The sequence below is a fragment of the Nilaparvata lugens genome, chromosome 4, assembly GCF_014356525.2.
Source record: "Nilaparvata lugens isolate BPH chromosome 4, ASM1435652v1, whole genome shotgun sequence".
Classification (NCBI taxonomy): domain Eukaryota; kingdom Metazoa; phylum Arthropoda; class Insecta; order Hemiptera; family Delphacidae; genus Nilaparvata; species Nilaparvata lugens.
The window spans coordinates 29,229,245-29,256,461 of record NC_052507.1 but is presented as its reverse complement, the minus strand read 5'-3'; the positions used below and the strand labels follow the sequence as shown (position 1 = coordinate 29,256,461).

Here is a 27,217-nt window from a genome sequence, read left to right as displayed (position 1 = left end):
CTAAGCCTTGTTCGACAACGATAGATCAATCAACTGAATATATCGTTGACGTTACGGTAATCAATGAAGTCTATTTATGGACCAGCAGTTCCTGTATGCGAGAGTGTTTACATAGCCGTGTGGGTGAGCACGGCTGATTCGCAACGAGGAACGCGGGATGGCTTTATTTCGGATGCCGGCAGAGATGTTATGGTCTCTCCCGGCAGAGTTAATGTGGAACTCTGTTCTGGTGGGGACGCTAACCGCAATCGCGCTCCAGCCTCTGTCTGGTAACTAACTGGTTGAATAGTTGGTAGCGAGCGAGTGGCCGAGTAGCCTGTGCGCGAACAGTGTTCGTTGGTTGGTTCGTTGTTTGCGCGCGTTGTGCGTTGTGACTCCAGTGCGTCGTCCGCCCCATGCTAGAGGCGGCTGCCGCCCCCGACTGGCATGGACGACAAGGGAGTCGTCGCCGACGAGGATTGCCCGCCCTCGCTCAGAATCTGCACCGTGGCCCGCCCCCAGGACGGCTCCTGCGGCTTTCATCTCAGTCGCACCACATGGGATCCGTATCCTTGGATTAGTGAGGTAAAGCACCTTTCCTTATCATCATACTGTTGGTATTATATATGTATTGTTTTATTTCGATACTGCATAGAATAAAACAATTTTGTAAGTTTTCTCTGGATACGGTTGAATAATATAAAAATCAATGTATTTGTCTAAGGCAATCATTTTGATAAATTTCAGGTGGAACATACAGTAAACAGAATACAATGCATGATATTGAAATATGAAACCTAATATGATAAAATTTCTTTTTTCATGAAAAGTGCATTGAATCAATGAAATAAAATGGAATAAGAGAGATGATTGTAGTATGTAATTTCCGTAGGCCTAATTATCCAGAATTTCAGAATCTAGACTCTTTCATCCAAGCTTATTCATAATTGCCTTTCCTTTTCTAATAATTTCCGAATATAAATGAAAAGCCCTCATGTCAAATCCAACAGTACTATCCACCTACCAATTGCATCCACAACAATTCAATTATCACGAATTGTTGGTTCCATTCTCCTAAGGAGTATACGGCATTGAGAATCTATTTGTAGTTCAAATTTAACAATGATCAATGCTATTTGAGAAATTCAAAGATGGTTGAAATTGGTAATAGTAATGATAATAATTAGAATCTATCTACCCTACAGTACTCTACTTCAAGTAAACAAGATTCAAAAGATTCAAATTCAATTATTTATGACTCATCTGAGCAGAATGCCTCCATAGTTAGATGATTTTTGTATTCACTAAATTTCGGAAAATCTTGACCAAAATTTGAATTCTGCTCTCTCCTCTCTCTGTATTAAAATTACTCTGGAACTCAGTTTTACTTAATTAATGATTAGAGAAATATGATATTTTCAATTAAGCACCGGAAATATGAGTTGGAATCAAGGAATATATTCGAATTATTGTGAAAGACTTGGATGAAAGAAGTCCAATTACAGTAATCATTTCTATTTATTCCAATAAAATTGGAGCGAAATATTATGTTGTGTACAGGTAAGCTAAGTTGTTATTTTTTATAATACGTGCCTAGCATAGCTCTGTTTAAAATACTGTTCTTGACAGGCATCTCACCCTCCGTCATCACCCTCGTTTTTTCCATCTTCCGAGTCAGTTTTTATTGCTTGATGAAATGAAAATTCTTTAAATTTCCAAAAAAACTACAAGTTTTTTGTTATATTGAAAATATTTAGTCTACCGTATTTTTTTAAAACAAAATCAGAAAAGGAAAAATATTCACAGTGCTTTGGAAAAATGTTATCATTCACAGAAAAAATTGGGGCTCCTGGTGGAAACCTGATCAGGAATTCCAAATTTAGTTCCAAAACACCAGTATGGAGTGAGCTCATTTACAAGCTATATAGTGCCTGTTACGGAGAACACATCTGTGTTTCCATCTGAGCTGCTGAGTACCAAATTAATTTATTCTTATTTCGAGTGCAAACTGATTTTTGATTCTACGTTTATGTGTAGAAAACTTATTCAATTTAATTTACCTGCTTGATAGTTGAAACAACCATTTATATTAGTATTTTGATATCATTTTTAGTGATAATTATTGATGGAATACTATCAGTGGAGAAATCCACTGTAGTATACCATCACTAATTCGGCCGCCATGATCATGTTGGGAAATCCAATTTTGAATGAATTGGTTTCAAACGTTTAAATCCAGTAATGAATAATGTGAACAAGTTTCTCATTCTTCCTATCGAATAGATCTACAGTAGTCAATTTATTCATCATTTATTTATTTGAATATTACAATAGTGCGATAGTATCCCTCTAGCTGTAAGCTATTTGAGGGATATATGAAAATAATCCATTACATTATATAATATAGATCCATTTATCTATACTTTTTGACACGTGATAATGGTATAAATAACCGAAACTAGTCAAATTAACTCAAATAAATGAGAGAGAAAACTATTAACTTCATGTAATAAAACTTCTGAATTGTCCTATTGAATTGAATGAGAAGTAAAGCTTATAAATATATAATATAATAATATATATATTTTAATATAGGTATTTTCTAATTGTCATATCCCTGAGTTATAATAAATCAAGAATAAGGAGTTCTCCCATTCTGCTTGTCAATGTCATCCATTCAATCTCTTTCTCCCAATATCATTTCCAGCTTCTATTCATGCTTCTCCCGTTAGCTCATCACAAAATAAAATATTATGAGAAACAATCTCTTTCGAGAATTCAACACTTGGATCATAAAATTATCATCCAAGAATGATAAGTAGTGACTGAGCCATTGTAAGCGTGAGAGACATTTACAGGTAGACAGCGATATTTATTTCCTTGATGGTATTTGAGCATTGCAACACTGATGCGAGTTGGCGTAGTGGAAACACTTTCAATATGAAAAAAGTGCACAAAAAGTTTCTGAAAAAGTGGTAAATGGTAAACGTTGCAAAAAATATTGAATGCGGTTGTAGATTATTGGACTTGTTGGAGTGCAGGTCGCGACAAAATGAATAGACGCGGAAACCAATCGACACAGTTGCGCAAGTAATTGTCTGTTACAGCAGCGTAACAAAATCTTACCCGGCCACCAGCAGCAGCCATGCTGCCATCCACATGTCGCAATAACACCTCAACTACGTGTAGATATGCACAACCACATCATGTTCGAAGCAGGTCGAGAAGGAGAATAACTTTTGTATCCTTCGAAACGTTTATAATATCAAATATTACAAAGCAAAACAGTTGAAACCTAATTTTCAAAGTAGAATTTTTCTTGTGACTGTAACATAGCTGCTGTTATCCTGAGAATCATATAAGAGAATATACATAGAAATATGGTTATTGTATGATTTGAAACATTGGATTGTCAAATATTTGAAACAATCTAATTTTACCAAGAGTTTAAACCAAGGACAATGAAAAAATCATCAATGAATAAATTATTTAGCATGAATCTCATATTGTCGATTCCTCAATGAACAGAGCTTGAAATATCAGAGAAATAGAGATTGGATTTATATGGACTTTATTTTCTAATAGCTTCCGTTAAATTAGTAAGATACTTGTTAGTGAGATTTTTCTAGTTACTCTTCTCGTTGGAGAGTGGAAGTATTGCACATTGCGTTGCCCCTATGATGAATAAGATCGGCAGGAATCAAGCTCCATTTTCACAAATTTCTTCGGAATATTTTCTTGCTAAAATTCTACATTGAATGATTGGCAGCCATCCTCATGAGAAGAGAGAGATTTTCTGAAAAATAAATTTCATTGCACAGCATAGTACTTTAAGTTATCATTCGAGATTACATTAATATACGTATGAATTAGATTTTAATATCGGGGACCGAGCTTCGCTCTGGCGGAGTACAAAAGCATAAAACATTTATTACGAAAGAAGAAATTATAATAACATTCATACAGAAATGTTCTATCTAATGTAACGAATTGAAAATCGGATGGATAAATAAAAATTCCTACTTGAAGAAAATTATAGGTCTAAGTAGAATAATAGGCTAATATCGCCAAAGATGATAATGTTTAAAGATTAGATAATATCAGGCATCATGGCTAAATTTATAACGGCCGAATAGAAATGAAAATAATTTTGCTACCTATATAATATTATATAAAATATTGAAAATTTGAGGTTAGGCGTAAAATATCTATTGATCGGCGACCTAATGATCGACTGAGTCGCATAAAGTAGAATCTAGCCAAACACCTTGGCAGAAATTTATTGTAACTAAATAGTATGCAACTTGAGGAACCAAAAAATCCACATGGCTAATTGTTGTAATATGAGAAACAACCTATAATCTTTGGAAAATTACTTTGCATGTAAAAAACGTATTAAAAAACCCAGATAAAAATAATTTAATGTATTAAGGAAGTAGGAGGTTCCTAGGCGCATGTATACTATAATAATTTGCATGCACCAATCAAATGGTAGCAATTGATAGGCGGTAATAGTGAGCCGATTCAAATATATTTGTATATTTGTATATTTATTCTCATGGATTTTATTGGTAAAGATTATTCGGATATTCCAATGTTTATGCACTATACCGTATTTCCTATAGAAACTCAAATTTATAGGTTAAAATGGATTGACGTTTCATCATTAGAATTTTCACTTTCACCTCCTGATTACAATGTTTTATTCATAAAAAACAAAAATAATAAAAACCATTTTTAAAAACACATTCACATAACTTTTGTTAAATTAAATAGCACCACGACCAGGATAGCGCTATGATAAGAATAAATGATAAGAATTTATGAATTATTGTTGTTTAGTTTATGTTTTGGATATGGCCCGAAGGCAGATAAATTATCAGAGGTTCAATATAAGAAATAATTTAATAGATTGGCACGAACTATTTGAGCCTTGAATGGCGGAGGAACAGATTATTTAAATTTTATGTAAATTTGCAAGTCGGAAGTGAAAATTGTGAATTAGAAAGGAGAAATTCCCCACTTGCCTGCCAACCACTACCATGAGATGTCACCAAAAATTGTAGAGTGCAATATCTTACTGTACCTTTTAATAACTTAAAGTTAAATCGAATTATTAATTTTCTCATAAGACTTTGTGATGCTGTGGTAAAGCAAAAGTCATTTAAATATTTTTAATCCTTTGGAAGAGACGACTACGGCCACCAATAATCCAGGACCACCAGGAGTTTGGATTGCCATCAGCAACTTATTGCAAATCCAGCACGTGAGTGAATAATATTGAAATAGTGATAGGGCGCCCTCAGTGCTTCAAATGAAATAAGAAATAAAAGCTAGCTCGTCGAAAAGGTTTTAAAAATTAAGAAATTAATAAAAATACTTGCGCAAGTTTTAAAATTGTATAAGAGATATTTTATTGAATAGTAACGAGTCAATTCATATATCAAAAGATACACCAATCAAAAAGAATACTAAGTTCTAAGCTGATAATACAAATGTTCACATGATCATTGATTCTATAATATAATTTGCGATTATATAATGTAGCTCTGGTTCATTAGATAAATTGATCTATCTATTTCCGTCAGGTGCCGAATCTTGCACCCTGAGATATATTTATTATAAAAAAAATTTATCGGAAACTATAGAAATTAATATATATTTTGATTATTGATTTGTCAACTTATCATGTTCTGATTTGGGAAGTTAATATTATATATGAAATAGGATTATCCAAATCGACAAGCAACAGCAAGTTGATGTCAAAGCTACATGCAGATAAATGCATAATTATGATCAATGAGGTGAAAGCACATGGTAAAGTTTCGTGCTATAGAACTCAAAAAATAGTATTAATCTGTGATATTTTATTTGATTTCGTTTCTTGTTTCATCATATATTTTTGTTGCTCTATATATTTTTTCTTTGATCTATTTTTGAGATATTTGTTAATATTTGTATCAAATTTTACATGGTGTACTATTCATTTTATTCCTCAATAATACCACGACCAGATTTTATAATTATTAAAATAACTCTCATGCTCTACCGATTGACGCCAAGCAAGAGGCTAAGCGTTATTCCACAAAAAGTAACGTGACACTAATCACAGTAAATTGAGATTAATTCCCAGAGGAACGCAAAAATATACCCTCAAAAAAGGCCCAGTTGCACAAAAGCCGGTTAAATTTTAATCCTGATTAACTTTACTTGAACCAAATCAGAGAAGACCATTTCAAAAAGATGGATCTTCTACGTAGAATTAATCAGGATTGAATATAACCCGGCTTTTTTGCAACCGACACCAAGTACCTGATTGAATGATTACAAAAGTTCAACAGCTTAGTCATAATTTTGACACAGTCCCATACACATGAACTCGCTCACTCACTTCCATCACCAACAGACGACGAAATAATTTTATTATTATCAGCTGTTTTTCCAAGGATAAATAGTAATTATCCTTTTAATGTCCTTCAGCGAGTTTTCCCAGGGATGAGACCTAGTGCAATCAAATCTATATATTATAAACCCACTATGTTCTGAATTTCGTGAGAATCGTTAGACCCGTTTTCGAGATCAGGTGAAATACAAACATATAAACATCTAAACATCAGAACATCTAAACATATAAACAGAAGTTGCTCGTTTAATAGTATAGGATAGAGATGAATATCTGTTCAATAATATAATAGATACAATGAGTACCTTATAATACATTAAGAAGCAAAAGAAACATACATTATTATTACATTTAATTCTATTTCAATACGATTTTCTGCATGCCGTTATTCAATCAATTCTCGGAAAATCATTATGAAGATAATTGATAATTATTATTATTATAGAAAAAATATTGTAATGAGAAACGAAACAATAATCGGGTTTTCACCTGAAAAACTCCATACATTTCCACTATTTTTGTATCCGTTCAACATGAAAACATTTTTCATCCTAGAAAATAACCCTACATGTAAGTCTATAGTAGTGGAGATTTAGTTTATTTCCTTTAAAAAAATCATATCGCTAAGATAGTTAAGACGCTGACAAATGTGGAGACGATCTCTGAAGTTAGCCTCTACTATCTCAAATAATTGACAATCGATCTGAGCGATATTCTGATCTTATTCGATTTGTTTGTTGTGAATGTATGAGAGCAAACCTTCTATTTTACATTGACCGAACTGCGGACAAGCGATAGAGGAGAAAATCGCGAAGATAAATTGTCAACTTTTGGAGAGAGTGGAGGATAAATTCAAAATTAAATAACCAGCGTAAATTAAACTCCATGGAGCCTCTTGTCAACGTCTTAAGAGAATACCATTTCAACAATATTACTTTAATATAATAAATATTTTTATTATATGAGTACGGTAAGTCAAATAGCAAATCATCAAAAACTATTTTCTGTCAATAATAAATCATTCTTTGGCTTTGAAATAGCGGAGTGACCGATTTGATCTTAACCTACTGACTTATCCTGGCGCTAATCGAAAGCCCAATGTGGGCTTTGGCCTCCTCCACAATCTGCCTCCAAGCCTCTCTGTAATCAGAGGCTGATTGCTTCTGTTCGAAGCGTGAATTGTTTTTTTACAACGTGAGGCTGCTGACCGCACGCCCAACCTCCAACCTGGAGGACCAGTCCAGTTTTTTTTCACGGTGTCTATTTCATTTCGCCACTACCTCCCACACTGCTGGCTGCAGTGCTAGTGAGCATTCTCCAATTCCCATGGGGACGCGCCCGATGGAGGTAACTAGCAAATCCTCCCACACGGGTATAATCGAAACTCTCGTTTTCTACGGTGGACTCTGTATAATAGGAGTGTAATCTACACACTTCATCCTTCACTCTTTCATCAAGTTGGACATTTTTCCAAACGAATTGGGTTTTAAGGTGAGACAATTGATTGTTGTGTGATTGCAGGTGGAGACAGGCTCGGCGGCAGAGAGCGCCGGCCTACAGGTGGGTGATTGCGTGCTCGAGGTGAATGGAGAGGATGTTCTCGGCCTCCGCATTGGGGAGGTGGCGCTCAAAGTCTACTCACGCGACCGCTTCGTCAAACTGCTATTGTGGAACGCTGGATCCGACTCCAATGGCACTATATGGGTCAGTACCACTCAAACTGACCTCTCTATTTTCGTAAAATTCCTCAAACAAATCTGTCACCTCGGAAAAAAATTATGTCATCATCATCATTATCATTAGCTCTAGATTGAGCTGCAATGTTGAATATAACATAATTTCATGTCCTTGTAGGTTTTCATCTCGATGACCGCAACATCTTCTATGATTGCTGAAAAAATATTTAACAAAACATGAAGAAAATAATATTGATATGTCCTTGAACTCCTTGAACGACAGGTTCCTGTCCTTCTATACTTCACCAAATTTTTCTCGTTCTCTTTCTCTTATCGTTATTGATGCCTATTACCGATCATTATTTTTTTAGTAGGCCTCTCTAACACAGTGAATTGATCCTCCTCGTTTGTTATGTTCCTATATTGTGGCTCGTTTCCGTTACAGAGGTGAATTTCTATTGGGGGGAGAATTCTGCTCAATATTAAAGAGACTTCTATGCATAAGTTAATTAAATGGTAGAATTTCAAATGGTGCTAGGAACTTTGGGACCAATACCTTTTGGGACTAGAGGGTTCCGACATGAACCTTGAGTTCCCAGGAATCCTAGAGGGAATAGGTCTTCGCAGGTAGAATCAGGTGTCTCCAAAAAGTGCTTGAACATTGTTCTTCAATACAAATGCGTTGAACACAAAGAATAAGCGAGTCACATGCAGGCCTATTCAACTATGTACTTTTATATTCTACTTTCAATATTACTTTTTATATTCACGTCTCATTCCATTCTCTTATGATTTATAATATGATGCTCCATGTTTGTTTATTGTGGTTCATTCCCTTGGGGATGTAAATCTATTCTATTCTATCTATTCCATTTGTGATAAAATTTTGCATAATATTAAAGTTACTCATATGCACAAGTTTATGTACAAACTCAAATATCTTGTTAAGAAGATTAAAGATTTACAAACTATTTTCACTTGCTAGTTGCATGATTTCATGAGAATTATTCGTGTGTCATTCTATTCTCTCATGATTGATTAGGCTATGTATAATAATTATACATTCCAATTCACTTCATAATCGGCAATCAATTATGTATAAGCATATTTCCATCAGATGTAATTGATTCAGTCCAACAATCGATTGGAAAATCCCTTGTCAATAACTGTGTCTAGTTAAAGCTATCTGGAGCCACTTACATAGGGAATAGAAGATGAGATGATATAGAAAGAAAATCCTTGGAATGACATCCTATTAGAATAGGAGGATTTGCCAAGATGTATAAACTGGAGTCCAGCTTCATGCTCGTGTGCAAATTTTCAAACTTTGAATAATCAAATAATCAATTTATCTGAGATTAGTTTTCTGAGATTAGATCAGAAACTCTTGAAAAACCCAATTGAATTTAAATGAGTAGTTTAATGGAACTATATAATTAAGTTAAAAGACACGAGGTACACATTTATCAATTTTTTATCCAATGAGATATATTTTTTGTTAAATGCACTGAACAAGGCATTCTGCCTTATAAGTGGTCGAAGAATGAAGAAACGTCTATTGTTACATTCCTGTCTTCCTCAAAGACAAAGTGAATTGAAATTTAAAGTTGAAAAACAAGTTGTCGCTCGTTGTAAAGTAGACACCATCTCAGATAGATAGAACATTTGTAAATCGAAAGCCATCTAATCATGATTAAACATGATCAAAAAAAAATTAAAGACTTTAATCTCCATTGCTGGATGATTGAATTTATTTAAGGTAATAACGTTCAAATAATGATAAGTTGATTCAAATCAATCATCACTCAGGTATTTTTCAACAATAATATGTTCTAAACTATTTTGATTTTCGGTGGGCCTACTGTATCTTGAAAGACAGGTTTGATTAATACGGCTAATGATTCACTGTAATGATTAAACTAATTATAATGATTACTACGTAATCATCATCATGAAAGAAGCTTGAATTGAGATTTATTTTTCCCGTTAAAAAATTTGCTCTCATTCTATCTTATTATTGTCTTAATGAAATCCTTCCATGTATTAGTCGTTTATTGTTTAGAGGAGCGACATATAGTTTATAATCATTAACAGTGATAGCTAAACTCCATGAGGGTTTCAGAGTTAGGCACAATTTGATTACATGAATGAGTTTCATCCATGAGTATTATTGAACTTACTTTATTTTAAAGTCAAGAGCAATTTTTCCCCAATTTGTGAAAAAAGATTGATGCCTTCTTGAGGGAATAAACATTCAAAAACCAGTATTCTGAAAAACTTCATTCTTCTTCTCCTCAAACATTACCTTGGCTCGCAAAATGTCAGTAGCATTCAAAAATGTTTCCTCAATAAAAGACAACTTCAACTGAAGTGAAAAATAAGGCTATAACTGAACTGAATAATTATTTAATACATCCAAGAATGACAAAAACATGAGAATCCAGTTTGGATTTCCATAGGTGAACAATCTCGAGGTGGGTTCCAGTTGATAAAAAATCGCTCAAAAACTAAGTGAAATACTATTATTGGGTTGATATAAAGAGCCAGGATAAGTTGAATGCAGTAGGCTATTCCAGATGGAACGAAGAGGAAGCATTGACAAAATGTGAAGGAGAGTATAATATAGAGATAACCAAACCCATCTGACCTTGCTATTACCTTGAATGTCAGCGTTCTCTTAAGACTTGGGCGTCAATTATAGGTAGAGCAGTTTCAAAGCTATAAGTAACACCAAGGCAACGTTTTGACGCATAGACACAAAGATTAAGCTTTCACCATTCAAATATTTTGTTTCATCCATTATTTATTTCCTTCTACAGTATAAGTGGCTTCTGCGCACTGCAAAACTACTCCTCTATTGAACTATCAGGTCGTAAAAGTCATTCAAGAATAACTTATTCTTAGTATTTTATTTTCTTATGATTCTGGTTCTTATTCATCTAATTTTCTATTCCTTGGTTCCATAAATATCCATAATTATCCCAAACTTTATGAAAAGTTATGCATAGTACAGAGAGAGGGAAAAGTAGGAAATGAAAAGAAAGAACTTGTGTACATTGACTCCATTCAAAATGTACCTGAAGGCTTTACTGAAAGTCTCTATTTTCAAGAGAACTGTAGTTTAATGAAATAATACCGTAACGAATTTCAATAAAATTTGTCATAGGGAATTTTCTACTCATCTTAAACGTTCAAAAATCAATAAATTCTATTTTAAATCAATGAAATTATTGGAAAATTTTATTTGCATTTTGCAATACAGTCTTTTAAATATTCTTCTGAATTTTGCTTTGGCATTATTCGATAATGAGGAAATATTTAATGATTCGCTCGCATTATCACTGGCACTATCTTTTTATCTGCCCGTTAGTCACCTTTGTTTCAGACTAGATTTAGATCGACAGTTTCAATAGAAAAGTCGAGCTAAACGCTAAAATTTACGTTTGGCGAATCAGAGCGATCTGTCAGCCGTCTTTTTTTGGGCTAAATGCCGCCATGCTTCAACGATCGTTCCTCCTCAGACTCATAACAATGATCTTCTGGATCATTGTGCGTTCAAGATTGTTGTTGGTCGGCTTCTTTCCCGGGCGGCAATTGACAGCTTTCCATTTTCCACGTGATGTGCGTGGTTTTCCTCGAAAAAAGAAAAACAGAGTTTTCCGGGGGAAATGATTTGCAGCATCGACTCGACTGCACGGTATTGCACATTTAAAATTGAATGAATGACATCGACAATTCTTTTGTAATGTTGCAAAACACCTTTGTGAAGAACTTCATAGTTAATTTGTCGATTCTGTTCTCAAGTATTTTCTCTCCAAAATTATTCTTTTTGAACATACGAACGACAAACTGCTAGAAATGTTTAACTTCCTGAATATGATCGTAATAATTCATGCTTCATCTATAATCGAAATTGTATATTCCTGGCATTCCTGTACTGACGATATTATTGTAAAAGATACGATTAGAATACTATACAAATTTGTCGATGATTCTTTAGAAATCTATTCTTTGGAATTTATTTATTCACGTTATTCGATTTTTATATATTCCGTGTTTTTTATGAAGTTCACCGTACAAGGGAATTACTGCTTGTTTGAGTGTTGTATATTTTCTCATAATTTGAAAAATTATATCAATAAATCAAAGAGCAAATTGGACTTATGAGTATTTTCGATGATAAAATCTTGAGCAGAGCCTCTCCAGAACTTATGAAGCTTCTAAAAGATTTCCATATACCCGTACTCGCAGGAAACTTTATCCATCTCTCTCCCTCTGTCTCTCTCTCTCTCTCTTTCTTTCTCTTATTCTCTCTTTCTCTCTCTCTTTTTCTTTCTCTTTAAATCAATCAATCTCTCTCTTCTTTAATATCATGATCATAGCATATGCTTTCAGTTGCTTACAAATTGTATGATGATTCTGTAAACTATAGAATGCGTTTTCATCATCAATAATCAGGAAATTCTCCTCAATAGCCTGAGCACCAATTACTTAGTAGATTCAAAATAATCAATTTTCAAATAATTCTACCTTCACTGTCAAATATTCACCATCTACCGTTACAAAGAATGAACAGGAAGGACTTTTCACTTCATGCAACAGTGAAATATTATTTCTTTTTCATCGTTGGCAGTAGAAATATATTTTTCTTTTCGCTGTCAACTACATCCGTTGGTGGATAAATGGTCATCACTGTTGAGTGCTAGAGTGGTTTGGAAGCAATCTTTTGGGGCAGCCGCGTGTGACGAGGTGGCCAGGAGCTCTCTTACACTTTTAGCACTGGTCATAAGATTTTTGCTGATGATCCGTAACGGACAGAAAGCAAAATCTTGCAACTGAAAGCGTTTCGTTCCATAACACAGCAGGAGAAAACAAACCGCTCACTATTTACCCAGTGGACTTGAGACTGCGCTTCTCAATGACAAAAACTAGACAGTTTGCGGTTGCTTGCTGGATATCTGATTTATTCAGTAACTGCATTCACTTTTTACCAAGGAGAAAAACAGAAGAATCATGCTAAATTCGAGACCAATCATGTCCAATACAGGCTCGATTATGGATGATTTTGAGGCAGCACTGAGATGTTCTACTTTCAAAATTGACTACGCTTATGCAGTGATTTCTTTTTGTGAATAATTGATCAGTTGAAGAAAGATTGAGGACATTGGTACAGTATATTCAAATTTGTTTAATGTTCATTTTTGGTTGCTGGTTTCATTTTTGCATACTATGAGCATAACAATATAGTCTGATACTCATTTGTTTATTGTTACTCTACTCATCTCCACAAGCCAAATCATGATAATGATTGTGAAATAAGTGATATTAGACACAACCCCAAACCATCCATCTCTCAGATTTTATAAAATAAACCAATGATTTTCAATTTTTCACTAGAGCTTCCTGTCTAGGAATGTGTGTGCACTGTACTGGAAATTTGGAATGGAATTTAGTGAAGATGCCTGAAAACACAATTATCATGTATTGGAACTGCATATAGAAGAAGTACATGGAATATACATGATAATAAGCAGTGAGCAGGTAGAAGTGTATCAGTGTGTTGATAGAGAATCTTAATCTGCAATTTTGTACATAAAATGAAAGAATGAATGCAGTTTAGGTTTTTGCCAACTCATAATCAATTATTCCTACCATAGAATCAATGGACAATGGAAATAAGACACAAATTAGTTTTCATATTTTGTAACTCTTGATAGATGTATATTTCTATTGAAGCAACTCATAGGAGAAATGCAATAATTTGAATAATTATTGAGTCAATTTTGAAGAAAGTATTAAGTTTGTATTTGCCCAACTAGCTACTTATTCAGGCTAATGTCACTGAATACAGATTAGTTCCACTATACCAGTGGCTTTGCTACTCCCCAATGACAGAGAAAATAATGGATTGTCAATGAGTGAAATAATTCACTGAACGGGCAATAATTATAATTTGAACTGATATTGATATTATCGAGTCTATCAGCTTTGTTAGCCAGCTACCGGTACTCATTCAGTTCCTACTGGATTTGATCTTATCCCATTTCTATTGCGATCATGCCACCTAACTTTCGTGCTCATCTATCATAACGATTTCGTGATCTTCATAAGAAAAGAACTGGTTCCACACCAACTATACTCAATCTCTTCCGTACCGGTGCGCCAGATAACCGTCCAAATTAGATCATCATGTCTTGACAGTATTGTTTGCATTTTTATGTAACTTTCATTCAATCCCAACTCCTCATTTTAGGCGGATAAATCCAAATTATTTTTTCTTTTGTCGAGAAATGTCATTCCTTCGCTCCCACATAACTCACCGTCCACTATTGTTACATTTGAACGAGCCTCCTATTCTGAAAACAAATTGTTCTGCTTGAGCACACAAGAAAATGCAGAAAAAACGAAAAGGAATCCAAATCCAATAGTATTATATAAGCAGCCAGCTCGAGTCAAACTCGCCGCGGTAATCAATCCGAATCCTAATTAGTGTGAAAGACTCCACGTTGATTATGTAAACGGCCGCAGGGTATCTAGGCCAAGATCAGTAGACTTTTAGCAATGTGGAGACATCGAACAGGTTGGATTCGTGCTGTAGAGAGGAAACCAAAGTAACCAACTCCAAACTTAACCAGATAATTTGCGAGAAATATGAAAATAACTGAATAATTCTAGTATAGAATACCGGCTTATTTCGTGTATGGTATTGTGATCTGAAAAGATAATCAAATATCTTGAATAATGAAACCACTGAAACTGAATAATAAGTATAATGGACCCGTTGTCCTATGTAACAATATAATCGGGCTGATCGCATGTTCTAACTATATTCAGAGTCCACTATTTTTTTGAGACCTACTTGTATATTTATGTAAAAAATTAAAAAATCAAAGTACCCCTTTTTAACCCTTATTTTATTACTCACGACATTCTCGACATATTAATGCCATTTTCAAGTGCATTATCCACCTGTAAATGGCATTGATATGTCGAAATATGTCGTGAGTAATAACATAAATAATTGCATGACATTCTCAAAAATGAATTTTATATGGAGATAAATAAGGCTAAGACAGAAGTGATGATCTGCTCCAAGAATCCTGATTTTGAAATAGTAAAGATAGAGAATAACGCCCTCAAACAAGTAAAAAAATTTAAATACTTAGGTAGCATTATTTCAGCGGATGGAAAAGACAAAGAAGACATAAAGCGCCGTATAAGAGAAGCCAAGGCCATTTTCATCAATAAACGGAATGTGCTTTCCTCCAAAAGTCTGAATTTGGATTTGAGAAAGAGACTTATAAAGAGTTGTATCTGGAGTATTGCACTATATGGCTCAGAGACATGGACTATCGGTAAGGCGGAAGAAAAGGCAATTAATGCATTTGAAGTATGGTGTTGGAGGCGAATGCTGAAAATAAAATGGACCGATAGAATAACAAATGAAGAAGTATTTCAAAGGGCTGAAGAGACACAAAAAAACTCTATTGAAATCTCTTAGGGATAGGACATATTATAAGACACAGCGAATTCACGCTAACAATACTGGAAGGTGCAATCAGTGGACAACGGGCTCGTGGAAGACCTCGGCTACAATATTTGAAGCAGATAACCCGGGATCTTGGGGTCCAGAGCTATACCCAACTAAAACAGCTGGCTCTGGACAGACAAAGATGGAAAGCTGCCAACCAATCGGACGATTGAAGCAGAAGAAGAAGAATAACATAAAATTTAAAGAAAGGGTACTTTGATTTTTCAATTTTTTACATCTATGGTCAGACGTTCGATTTCGAACCCTGCGTCCAAAAAACTTTATTCTCTCTAGAGTATAACATTTTAGCATAAATTTTTCTCTATCTCCAATCATCTCCCTATATTAACAATATTTAAATGTAAATACAGCTGTAACTAATTAATTTATAAAAAAATATCGCCAACTGAACATTGTAGTCTCCAAAAATATATCCAAATTAGCATTTTCATTTGGTCTTTTAAAATCAACAAGGATTTTTCGTACCTTATAACAGCATTCTGTATGAAGAATCAGATGTCTGAAAAGTCTTTATTCTCAAATATTAATAGCTCTGGTTATCTTAGGTTCTCCACTGATTGATTTTAATGAGTTACTGGCTTTATTATAGTACAATACTGTTAGCCAAAACTGGTTTTCATAATAGTACTTGGTCCGTTCACCTTGAAAACTTTAGCACTTGGCAGACTTTTAGCACCACTCGATTCATTGTCAATACCAAGTGCAAACCAATGAATAAATAGACTTCTACAAATAATACTTTTTCAATGTATTCAATTAACGCATCAATAAACACATCAATTTTGAAACGCATAGGACACCCCACTCATTGCAATAACATATTTATCATATGGATAGAATTTTTCAGAAAGTAATTTCAATGATTTGAAAAGCTTTGTTTCTAAAAGAGATCAGATCTTTGGTGTTCAGAAGTTACAATGATGATTTGATCTGACAGTAAATAATGAAAATTATAAGTTACAATAATATAATAAGGCCTCCAGGCTTTCACAATATTTCGAAATATTTAAAAGAATCGCTTCATAACATATTTTTCAAGCATCGATACAATATTGTAATGTAAGAATACGAACGTAATTCAAATCAAATGAGCTTCCATATTCCATTATTTTCTTTACTGATCTTGAACTCTCTTCCTAGTAGCAGACAGAGAGCGAAAACAAGTCAAACAAAACTCTTGGACAAGTCGACTGATCGGTCAGAGCTCAGAGGGAGCTGGGCATGATTCTCATCACATTATATTATAATACAATTAAAAGAATATTCTGTGGAAATGTAAATATATTATGGTATGAATAGATATTTTTCAGAGTAAAGTTCATCAATCATCCATCACCTACCATTTATGTCACCAATAGTTTTGCTGTTTGAAACTCTAAGATGAATTATATTCCTAGAAGTATTCTTCAGCATTCAATTGTTATCAATATCTATACTGTCATTTAAATAATTACGCAACGATTCTGGTTTCCTCAAGAAACTAATATTACCTGGGTCTTGATCCAGAACTCAACTGGTATCCGATTATATTAAGCAAGCAATTTCAGTATATATTCATTTATTTATTTATGTATTCGGGTATTTGGGTACATGGGTATTTATTTATGTCCAACGGATCTCGAAAACGGCTCGAACGATTTTGATGAAATTTGCAATATAGAAGGTTCTTGATATGAAAATTCGCTTGCACATGGTCTCATTCCTGGGAAACTCGCTGAAGGATATGAAAAGGATAATAATATTATCCATCCTTGGAAAAACAGCTGAGACTTTCGTCGTCTGTCGGTAATGGAAGATGCGAGTGCGTGTGTGGGAGTGAGACAGTATTATGTTCAGCTGTTGTAGCCTACTATTGCGCAATCAATCAGCTCATCTCACGAGAAATATTATCTGGCAAGAAATTTTAATCGACTTGATCAAAATATTTGATTTGTTGACATGATTTGACGATATGATTTAATCAAGATCCATTATTTTTTATTTATATATTAAATATTGTAGCAAACATTGTATATCATTTTAAATTAAAAAATATTAAAATTTCAAAGTTAATCATTATTTTACAGTTTTAAGTGATCAGCGAGTTTTATTATGTTATTCAATTTGGTTTGTAAACAATCTAAATTCGAACTTTTCTGTTTTCAAACGTTTGGACTGAAAATGGGACCTAAATTCAAGTGTATGGAACATTAACCTACTTTTTGAACTATAGTGTATAAATCAAAATTCGGGGAAGAAACAGTTTTGGGCTATGCCTGTTAGTTCTTCCCCAATCATTTTTAAGAATTGTATTCTATTTATCAATAAATAAATATTAACCATGCTTTTATGCTTCTATGCTTTTGTAGTCTACTCGGAGCGAAGCTCGGCTCCCCGATATTCTAATAGTAATAAGATTAACTTAATTTTTGATAATTTTTCAAACAAAACTCGCGGTATTTTGTGCATTCTGTGCATTATTTGAAAGGTTTTTCTCTCTGTTCTTTCCAATTTTATTCGAATGAGGCAAAGTGTAAGGCCACATTTCGTGGTCACAAAGCTGAATCATTCGAACTTCTCCACTTCACTCATGGATGAACAGCAGGAAAGTGAAGAGAGCTGTTGGTTCCTTTCTAATGTGAAAGAATAATAGCGGCACGAACTTCACGATTGGCCAGTTTTGAAATCTGTAGGTAAAGTTCAAATGCATCTTATGTTCGCTATCACTATTTAATATTCAATGTCATTATTTTCATCTGAAATTATTCTCTGAAGAGACAAACTTTCAACATATCAGATGGCAAATAAAGAAAATTTGAATAACTAAAAAATCTTGATAACAATCTTTTGTCATATTTTCATTTGTTGAATATAGCTTGAACTCTCAGCTCAACTGGATTTCTTAAAGAAGCCCACTAGATCAGTTGGTAACTCAGCTTAAAAGAAGAGAGAGAGAGAGAGAGAGAGAGAGAGAGAGAGAGAGAGAGAGAGAGAGAGAGAGAGAGAGAGAGATAGAGAGAGAGAGAGAGAGAGAGAGAGAGATAGAGAGAGAGAGAGAGAGAGAGAGAGAGGGAGAAAGAGATAGAGCGACCGAGTGAGTCACTAGATATTGTGCAACATCAATATGGATAATAAGTTTTCTCTCATAGATCTATCTAGTGCTGTTTTTGTAACAATATAGGCTCTGGGGGGAGTGTTCATAAGAGAAAATAGTTTTCAATTTAGCCTCAGGGTGTATAATAGGGTGTTTTTGAGCAAGAAAAATTCAGGAATCTGTGTATAAACCCTTTAGTCGTACCGGCTCATACCGTCTAAAACAGTTAATTCTCTATCTAACTTTCTTCGAATGAGGCAAAACGTTGAGTTTTCCTATGAATTACTAAAAGTACAAAATTACTAGATAATACATAATTTTGTTGTTGACCATACAGAATAGGCTACATCAAACACATATTCCAGCAATCAAACATGCCTGTTGATGAATAAAAAAAACCTTCATGAGTGCTCTGTTATGGTTCTAAACAAAAATACTCCATGAGCGTTCATTGCTGTCATGACTTGGCTTTCTTTTATTTGAAAATCAGCATGGGCCTAACAACCGCAACCACAAATTTCAATTGTTCACTTGTTGAAAGGGCGTTTGAAATTATGCAAGATCACTGAAACTGATTTTGAGTGAATTTCCGGTTCCGATCGAATTGGCGTCGGTCCGACCAGCTAAACAGAGTACAACCGACAGCAGCAGTCGCATGCTAAATACAGTCCGATTTCTGACACCGTTAACCATAAAGTCGGCGTGACTGTACCGTAACCGCATATAAAGGCATCGGGTCAGTGTTACAGGTTACAGCACGCAGTCAGGCTCTGTCTAATTACAAATTATTGTTCGTAATTCAGGTGCTCTGATACTCTGTGAATGCACCCAGGAAACTAACAGTAGGTGGAGATGGGAGAGATAGTGTGTAGACAAAGAACATAATTGTGATGGAGAGTTGGATAGAGAAGAAGAGGAAAAGAGATTGAGAGTGAGGGAGAAAGATAGAGATATTTGATATTCATTTAATACATTTTACTTTGCCAGGTCTGACAAGACCTATGGCAAACACTGATAATAATAATAAACAAAATGATAACACTTCTATGATAACAAATTAATTTTAATAATAGTACATAATAACATATTTGTGAAAATAAAAATGATGGGTGATATGAATGAATTAAATCTGCAGGATTTACAGGGAAGTGGAAAATATGAAAGGTACAAGTGGGAGGATATTAAGGCTAGTTGAGGGGTAAGGATGTAGAATATAGAGGATTATGGATATGAAGGAAGATTTTCGGTCGGTTCCAGAGAGTGAGAGATGGAGAGAGATTTATTGATTAATTTATTATTTTCTTTTATTAGTGCGGAGTTGAGACTCCAGGTCCTCTCTGCCACACACAACCCTGAATGAGAGAGAGATTGATTGATTGATTGAGTACTTTATTTATGTGGATTACAATATATACTGGCTTATACACTTGAATATTCTATATGAATGAAAAATATATTCTACTGTATATTCAAGTAAAAAGCTTGGTAAGAAAACTCTAAAATTTTCTTCTTTTCGTCTTAAACTCTCATTCATAATCTAATTAAATATCAACTTTTCTCATTAACCTATGAATATTTTTATAATTCGTAGCATACTACTCACAGACCTAAAATGCTTTGTGAACTCCGGACGCGGTCAAAGCACTGAACCCCTTTTTTATGTTGGTTGGGTAGAAACTTCAAATAAAAGCTCATTCTCAGGAAATGTCAATTTTCTCCATGTTATATCAAAATTATGTATCTCTTGTTTAGTAACAGAATTGCAGTCCATTCCATGTGAGGGGAGCTTCAACTAATTTGGAATATAGTTTGAGCAAATGAATATGAACTGAGAAGTACTAATATTAGTATTTTGTTCGAACTATTTTGTATTTTAATAATAAGACCAGTTAAAACTAGTTATATTGTGACAGAATTTCACGAGGCAAGTGGTTGATTGTTTATGGTAGTGATTTGGGAGAAGGAGAGAAAGGTTTTGGAAGTAGAAGTTATGAGAGCCGCGTTACAAACGTCTATGATCACCTGTGTAACGATCATTATTATATAGATAGGATCTTAGCAGCGCCTCTGACCTGAACTTGGCCCGTTAACTAAATTTCTCACGCGGCGGCGGCGATTCAAACAACCATCGTTAACACAAATATGAAAACAATGATTACTTAATGACTTTGGGAACCTACATACCTGTTCTAGTGTTGCATTTCTCTTGATTCAATGTAAATTATTTTCGTTCATTCTTTTTCACTAGGTTGTACTATATAATTTTAGGCTGAAATGTAGTTAATTTTAGTGCTCTGAGAAAATAGGAATTCACTTGAAATGGAAATCCTCAAATTTATTTTCATTACAGTAGGAATTCTACAATTTTTTTGTAAATCACCATAGAAATTCTCAATTTTCTACATTGCAATAGTAGGTAATTCATGGAATATAAGAAGAATATAGACAGACAGTTTATGATTTTTCTTATTCATATGCTCCATCTGCTGCATCTTCTTCAAAATGGTGTCATTTATTTATTGTTACTGCAATTCGGAAAACCGCCACATAGTCCCATTTCGAACAAACTTTTTTTAGTCATCAACTGTGTTATAAAAATAGAACAAAAAACAATATTGAATCCCTGATACATTATTATAATATTACTTTCTTTGAAAGCGAACTAGTAATTTAGTACAAATCTTCAACGAAAGGTGTAGTTCAACAATACATGATTTCTTGAAAAAGCATAAATAATCAAATTAATACAAGTGACATGATCAGGTTGAATTCCGTTGATAATTGTTGCTAATTAAAACTAATTCATGATCATTCGTATTTCTTACGCACTCAGTAAAATAGTCCACTCTACAGGAATCATGTTTGAACTACTATTGAACTCAGTATCTGAGCGGAAAGTCTGTATGTCTAGAAGTAGGCGTTTGAAAAAACTCAGCTGAAAATAAAGAACAGTTTATAGTTTTCTGGAGTTGTTCACCTCGAGTTTTTGCTCCAATTATTATTACTGTTTCTTGGTGAGTTGAATGGCTCCAGCCTACATGCTAAATCTGTAATCCCTCAGGGAATTCCAACGTGATCCATTTTTTGTGTACTTCTCGATGACGGCAATTCTATAATTAGATGTTGCAAAATATCGAGTTGAATGAATACTTTGTTTCAAGTCTAGTATCTTGTAAATGTTTTCCTTGATGTATTTCATGCATGGTACTATAACGTGGAGAGGGCACTTGAAATACGGCTAGAGATTAATCTCAATATTACATTTCATTTGTTTCCATGCATCCATAGTGACATTCATAATAACTACCTAGATTTGTTACGCAAAAAATGTAGAATTCGATTAAAAGCTTCTCGAAAATGATCCTTGAAAATATAGTCTATTTCTACTCTAACAGCTTGTCTGCTCTTGTCAATTGTGAGAAAAATACACAGTATCTTAGACTATAGGAAAAGGCTCCAATCAATTTCCTCACGATACTTATTACACATTTTTCTGTCATGAGACAATTTATAAGAATAAATTATCAGAGATTTTCTGTCATCTACTAGGCCTATTTCAGCACTAGCGGTTGTCATACACTATAACTATATTTTATTCTGTATTACCTTCTCTTTTTTAATGAATGATTAGTCATACTATTCAATGATTTATTGTCTGAACTATTGTCATTCAATCTCGATTTATTGAATTGAACATGGGAGGAATTGAACAGGTCGGAAGAGTTGAGCAACCGATTCAATTCCCAAAACAACAAAAACTCATTCGAATATGAAGCAAGTAGAATAAAATCAACTGTAGTAGAAATTAGAAACATTTCAATTTGTTACAATATTGGTATACGCTATACAGTATTTTATTATCACAGTACTCACTCTAGTGTTAGTATTCACTCTAGTACTCATAATCACTAGTATTCACTCTATTATTCACACTCGGTAAATGCTGGGTTGTAACTGAATGGTTGTATCGCCTGGGAGTGATTAATCATTTTCCCAATCTAAAAGTGCATACCTTCTATAGATGTAAAATGACAATGCGATTTGAATGAGATGAATTGCCTGTTGCAGTTGTCGGGAGGCAGCGGTCCAACACCAATGAGCCTGCAACGACTGGCCGTGTGCTTGCAGTCAGTGGTGCAGCTGCTGGAGTGTCCCGTCTGCCTGGAGACCGCTCCTCCGCCCGCCTACCAATGCTGCAACGGACATCTGCTCTGCTCCGACTGCAGGGCCAATGCAGACCGCTGCCCCGTCTGCAGGGTGCAGCTTGGCAGCAGGGGACGCTGTCTGGTGGCCGACAAGCTGCACGCCCTGCTCACCAGCACCTTCTTCAGAGAATGTCACCCCAAGAAGCGCCGTGGAGCGCTGCGCAGCAAAGCTGTGCCCCGTTTGAAACTCAAATCCCGCCTACCCTCCATCAAACTCCAGGAGGAGCTAGAATCAGTGACTGGGAAACACATCAATGCTCCCCTGTTCCACTGCCCTGCTGCCGACTGCACCGAACAACTCTCCACTGCCGACCTGCTCCTCAAACACATCCAACACATTCACGAAGGACCTCTCGTCCAGTACTTCCCAAAACATTCATCAGTATCTCTCTATCTTCCTATCTCGCCGCTGACTCTCATCAACACTAGAGGCCTGCAGATATTCGTGCGTGTTATTCCGCAGAAAACAGATCACCTAGTGGTGTGGCTGTGGGCGGTCGCCGACCCGGAAACAGTGTCCAACTTCCGGTTCCGCCTCACGCGTCCCGACGCATCCCCCTATTGTCCCGTTCAGTCTCTCACACAATCGGCGACCGATATACTGTTAGCCGAAAATTTTATTTCTATTGACAAACCAGCTACCGGTAAACTGGATCTGACTATTTCTCAAACCGAGGCGAAGAAATGCGAAGTGGTGTCACGAAAAATTGAAGAATAGGAATTAATTTGGAAGTGAGTTTAACCATTTGACTGAAGATGCTATACTGTGAAGATCCAGTATGCTATGATTGATAAGATCTGTTGCTCTGATAATAGGAACATGTTTGAAGTAAAATAACAGATTCGTATTTGACTATCAATTTGGTGCTGCAGTAATGGAACATTTCAAACCTATGATATTGTAATAATTATAATTAAATTTGGAAAGCATTTATAAATGGAGAAAGTGTGTGACTGTAGTGAGAATAATGAATGAGTCTCATTTGGCTGTGATAAACAATATGCTGAGTGCCGCTCGGGGAATCTTGATTATATTTTTAAGATTCCTTGGGATGGGAGTTTCTTTCAACCTTGCACGAGAGCATTAAAAGATTCTAAACGACTTTTGGTTTTCAATCATGATTATATCTTACTAAAACTCTTTCCATTATGAAGTGCACTAAGTTTCCTATTTCTAGAGTTGCTAATAATGTTAATTTAGCATTAAGAAAGATTGAATAATACTGAAATTTTGATACCCCCATGGCTTCAATTGTTGGATTACTTTTTTCTGTTGAAGTTTCTGAATTCTTCGAAGGACTAACAAATTGATAAAAGTTTGTCTTTGGAAAATTTTTGTCATGAGAAGCGTTTTTCAATTGCTGCTGATAAGGAGCGCTCTTCTATATAGTATAATATTAAATTTATTTATTTAGAAGAGAAGGAACTCTCATACTAGAGAAAAATGAAGATTTTATTTATAATAATTTTATTCCACATAATCTCTTATTGCTACCGATCATCTCCATTGCAGAGATTAATTTTTGATTTCTAGAGAGGGACTAGAAATCCTCATACTCCTATATAGCTGACTATAGGCCAATTAAAAACATATAGGACTATTTTGTAGGCCAATTAAAAACATTTTCATGAAATTGATTATGAATGTTTCCAAAGATACATTACCGATAAAGTCTCGTATGTACGAGTAAGCGGGAAGCATGCGTGTAATTTGTGATTTTTTTTCAATAAAATATTTTTTGCATTTAGTTATGACATTGTATATCAATTATATTCCTTTCATCACTCATATCAAGATCACAGATCTTGCTTATTCAAGAATCTCTTATCCTTGTTCAATTATGGAAAACTGAATCCGAAAGCTATTTTGATTGAAGTGTGATACTTGACAGAGTTAATAGCCTACTTGGTGATTTGGTGAAAAATGCGCTTTATGTTTTTCCTGAGAATTATTCCAATGATTTTTTGAAAAAAAAATTATATTTTTTTTAATCTCATGGTGAACTGTCACTGCAAAAAGTAAACAATGTTCCATGAACAGTGACTGTAACAAATCTGAATGGGACCATACCGTACTTCAGGAGCCACTTTATATTTTGCGATTGCATAATGATTCAAGGGCAATTAAAATGTACAGTTCGTTCACAGCTGTAAACAGCAATTCACGGCTCTTAAACAAGGGGAATTCTCACAATCAGGCAGCCAATTTAAAGCAGTAAGATTCCCGTTGATTGAGAAGAGACAATGTAGTCGTATGAGGTGTCTAGGGAAATTTCTCATGCTACAATAATGTAGGAAGCAATTAGCTCTGTGCGGGAGTACAACACACCTATAAAGTTCAATGACAATGGAGGCTATACTATGACTCCCGTCATATTCTTAATGACTCTTTTGATATCTACAACTGCATCTCTAGATCTCTTCTACCATATCCATGGATAGTGTTAAGAAAAACAGAAAAAAATATTAATAATGGAAAATTATGGATCATTACTACTGTTTATCCCATATATGATTTTATGAGGCTCATATCAATTTTTCCTCAAACTATCCATGTTTTCCAAGTTCAAATATTTGGATCAGAACACTGAATACGGTACTGAATTAGTAGAAGACAATCATCTACTCCTCATCTTCCCTATTAATAATGCTTAAAATTGAGCATATGAATTGAGTCAGGTATAATCACAAATAATTAAATTAGTCGTAAATAGTATAGAATAAATTCTATTTAGAATGCTATTCAATGTTGGAACAGTGTATGATATGGCGTCCATTACAGTCAGCAGCACGAAAATAGTCCGTTTGAAATTGAAACAGATAAGTGAGACGTTGTCAATAATAAGAGTTGATCAACGTTGTCCACTGCATTTATTCAATTATTTTTCGAAGATAAACGTCGATAAACTCCTCCTCATCCAGCAGCCTCCAATCCTTCGCACTCTGACATAATAACCGACTATAAAACTAAAACTTTCACTTTGCGCAACCTTTAGCCACTTTCTCTGCAAACAAAGCTACTCCTCTATGATAATGGATACCTTGAACCATGACATATATATGTTTTAATTCAATCACTCATGAGTCTCCAATTCTATTTTCAGTTTCGTTCTTCTTATAGAAAACCGTGTCTTATTATGCTTCAAGAATGCTACAAATTCATGAAACAAAATGAAGAAACGTTGCTCTAATCCAATGACATAACTTTACTGTACAACGTTGAACAATCTGTTTTACAATGACGAGTGACGAGTATTGTACAGCCTACTTTCACGTAACTAGGCCTACTGCCATCAATCATTGTTCACATGTAACTCAACTCTGTTTTTTCAAGAGTCTGAGACTCAAGTAGCTAGTTCAACAATATGGCTCTTGTAAATAAGAAATCGGTGAGATTTAGAATAGATGATTATTATTAAACGAAAATCCAAATTAAATGTTGTAAATCACCCCGAAGACTTCCGCTATAATTTCTAGAATTAATGATTTCAGCATTTAATTTGGAATTCGTTTAATGATAATCATGAGCACTATTCAGTAGCATTTGAATAGAAACAATATCTCAGTAATCCATCCATATTCCGAATTTAAATTCTGATGATTCTATTACGTTTCATCACGAGATTAAGGTTTAAGTACGGTACCTTTGAATTTCTCATAAAACCAAAAGTAATAGAATAATCGCTAGCTGCTACATGCATATCAGTATCAGTGAGCGTGATCGACACAGTGAAAATATATCTTCCATGAGTCAACCCGTTCGTGTGTGTATGAACAGTCCCATTAAAATTTATATGTGGGGAATCCATACTTTATGCTACCGCATTCTTGTTAGCCGTATTTCCACTACGGTTCAAATAACAAATTTTCATTATTCGTTATGCAGACTGCATAGTGGCTGTCAAAGGTTTTCAACCAAAGCTACAGTACTTGATTTCTTAAAGAATTATATCATAAACTATGATGAAAAATATATTTTGTGTTCCAGGAATAGCATTAATTGGAAAGATTGATGCAAGCAAAATTTCAATTGATCAATAGCGTCAAACTCTGTTTAAAGAGATGTTAGAGGATTGAATAAGAATGCGATAGAAACACCATAAACAGAGGTGTACACGGAAGGGGGGGGGTTTCGGACTTGCTTCTTAGAATAACTTCCCATGTTATTTAAATAAGGTTAATTTTACTTCCTAGCGAGAAAAGACACTTTAGTCCCTAGGATGAAGTGCTTTACTATCACTTTACCATTATTCTTGAAGAGGGAGGTCTTTACCATTATTCTTGACTCAAAATCAAATCTTGAAGTGTCCCAAAAAAGATCAAGAAGTG

General features: G+C 34.6%; 1 protein-coding gene across 1 annotated transcript; it reads left to right on the top strand.

Annotated features, from left to right (window-relative positions):
* The first annotated feature begins 128 nt into the window (after positions 1-128).
* Positions 129-24,640, top strand: LOC111046522. The gene is made up of 3 exons (XM_022332089.2): positions 129-564; positions 7,904-8,086; positions 22,752-24,640. The coding sequence occupies exons 1-3, from the start codon at positions 427-429 to the stop codon at positions 23,604-23,606; spliced, it is 1,176 nt and encodes a 391-aa protein (XP_022187781.1). The 5' UTR covers positions 129-426; the 3' UTR covers positions 23,607-24,640.
* Positions 24,641-27,217: the final 2,577 nt, after the last annotated feature.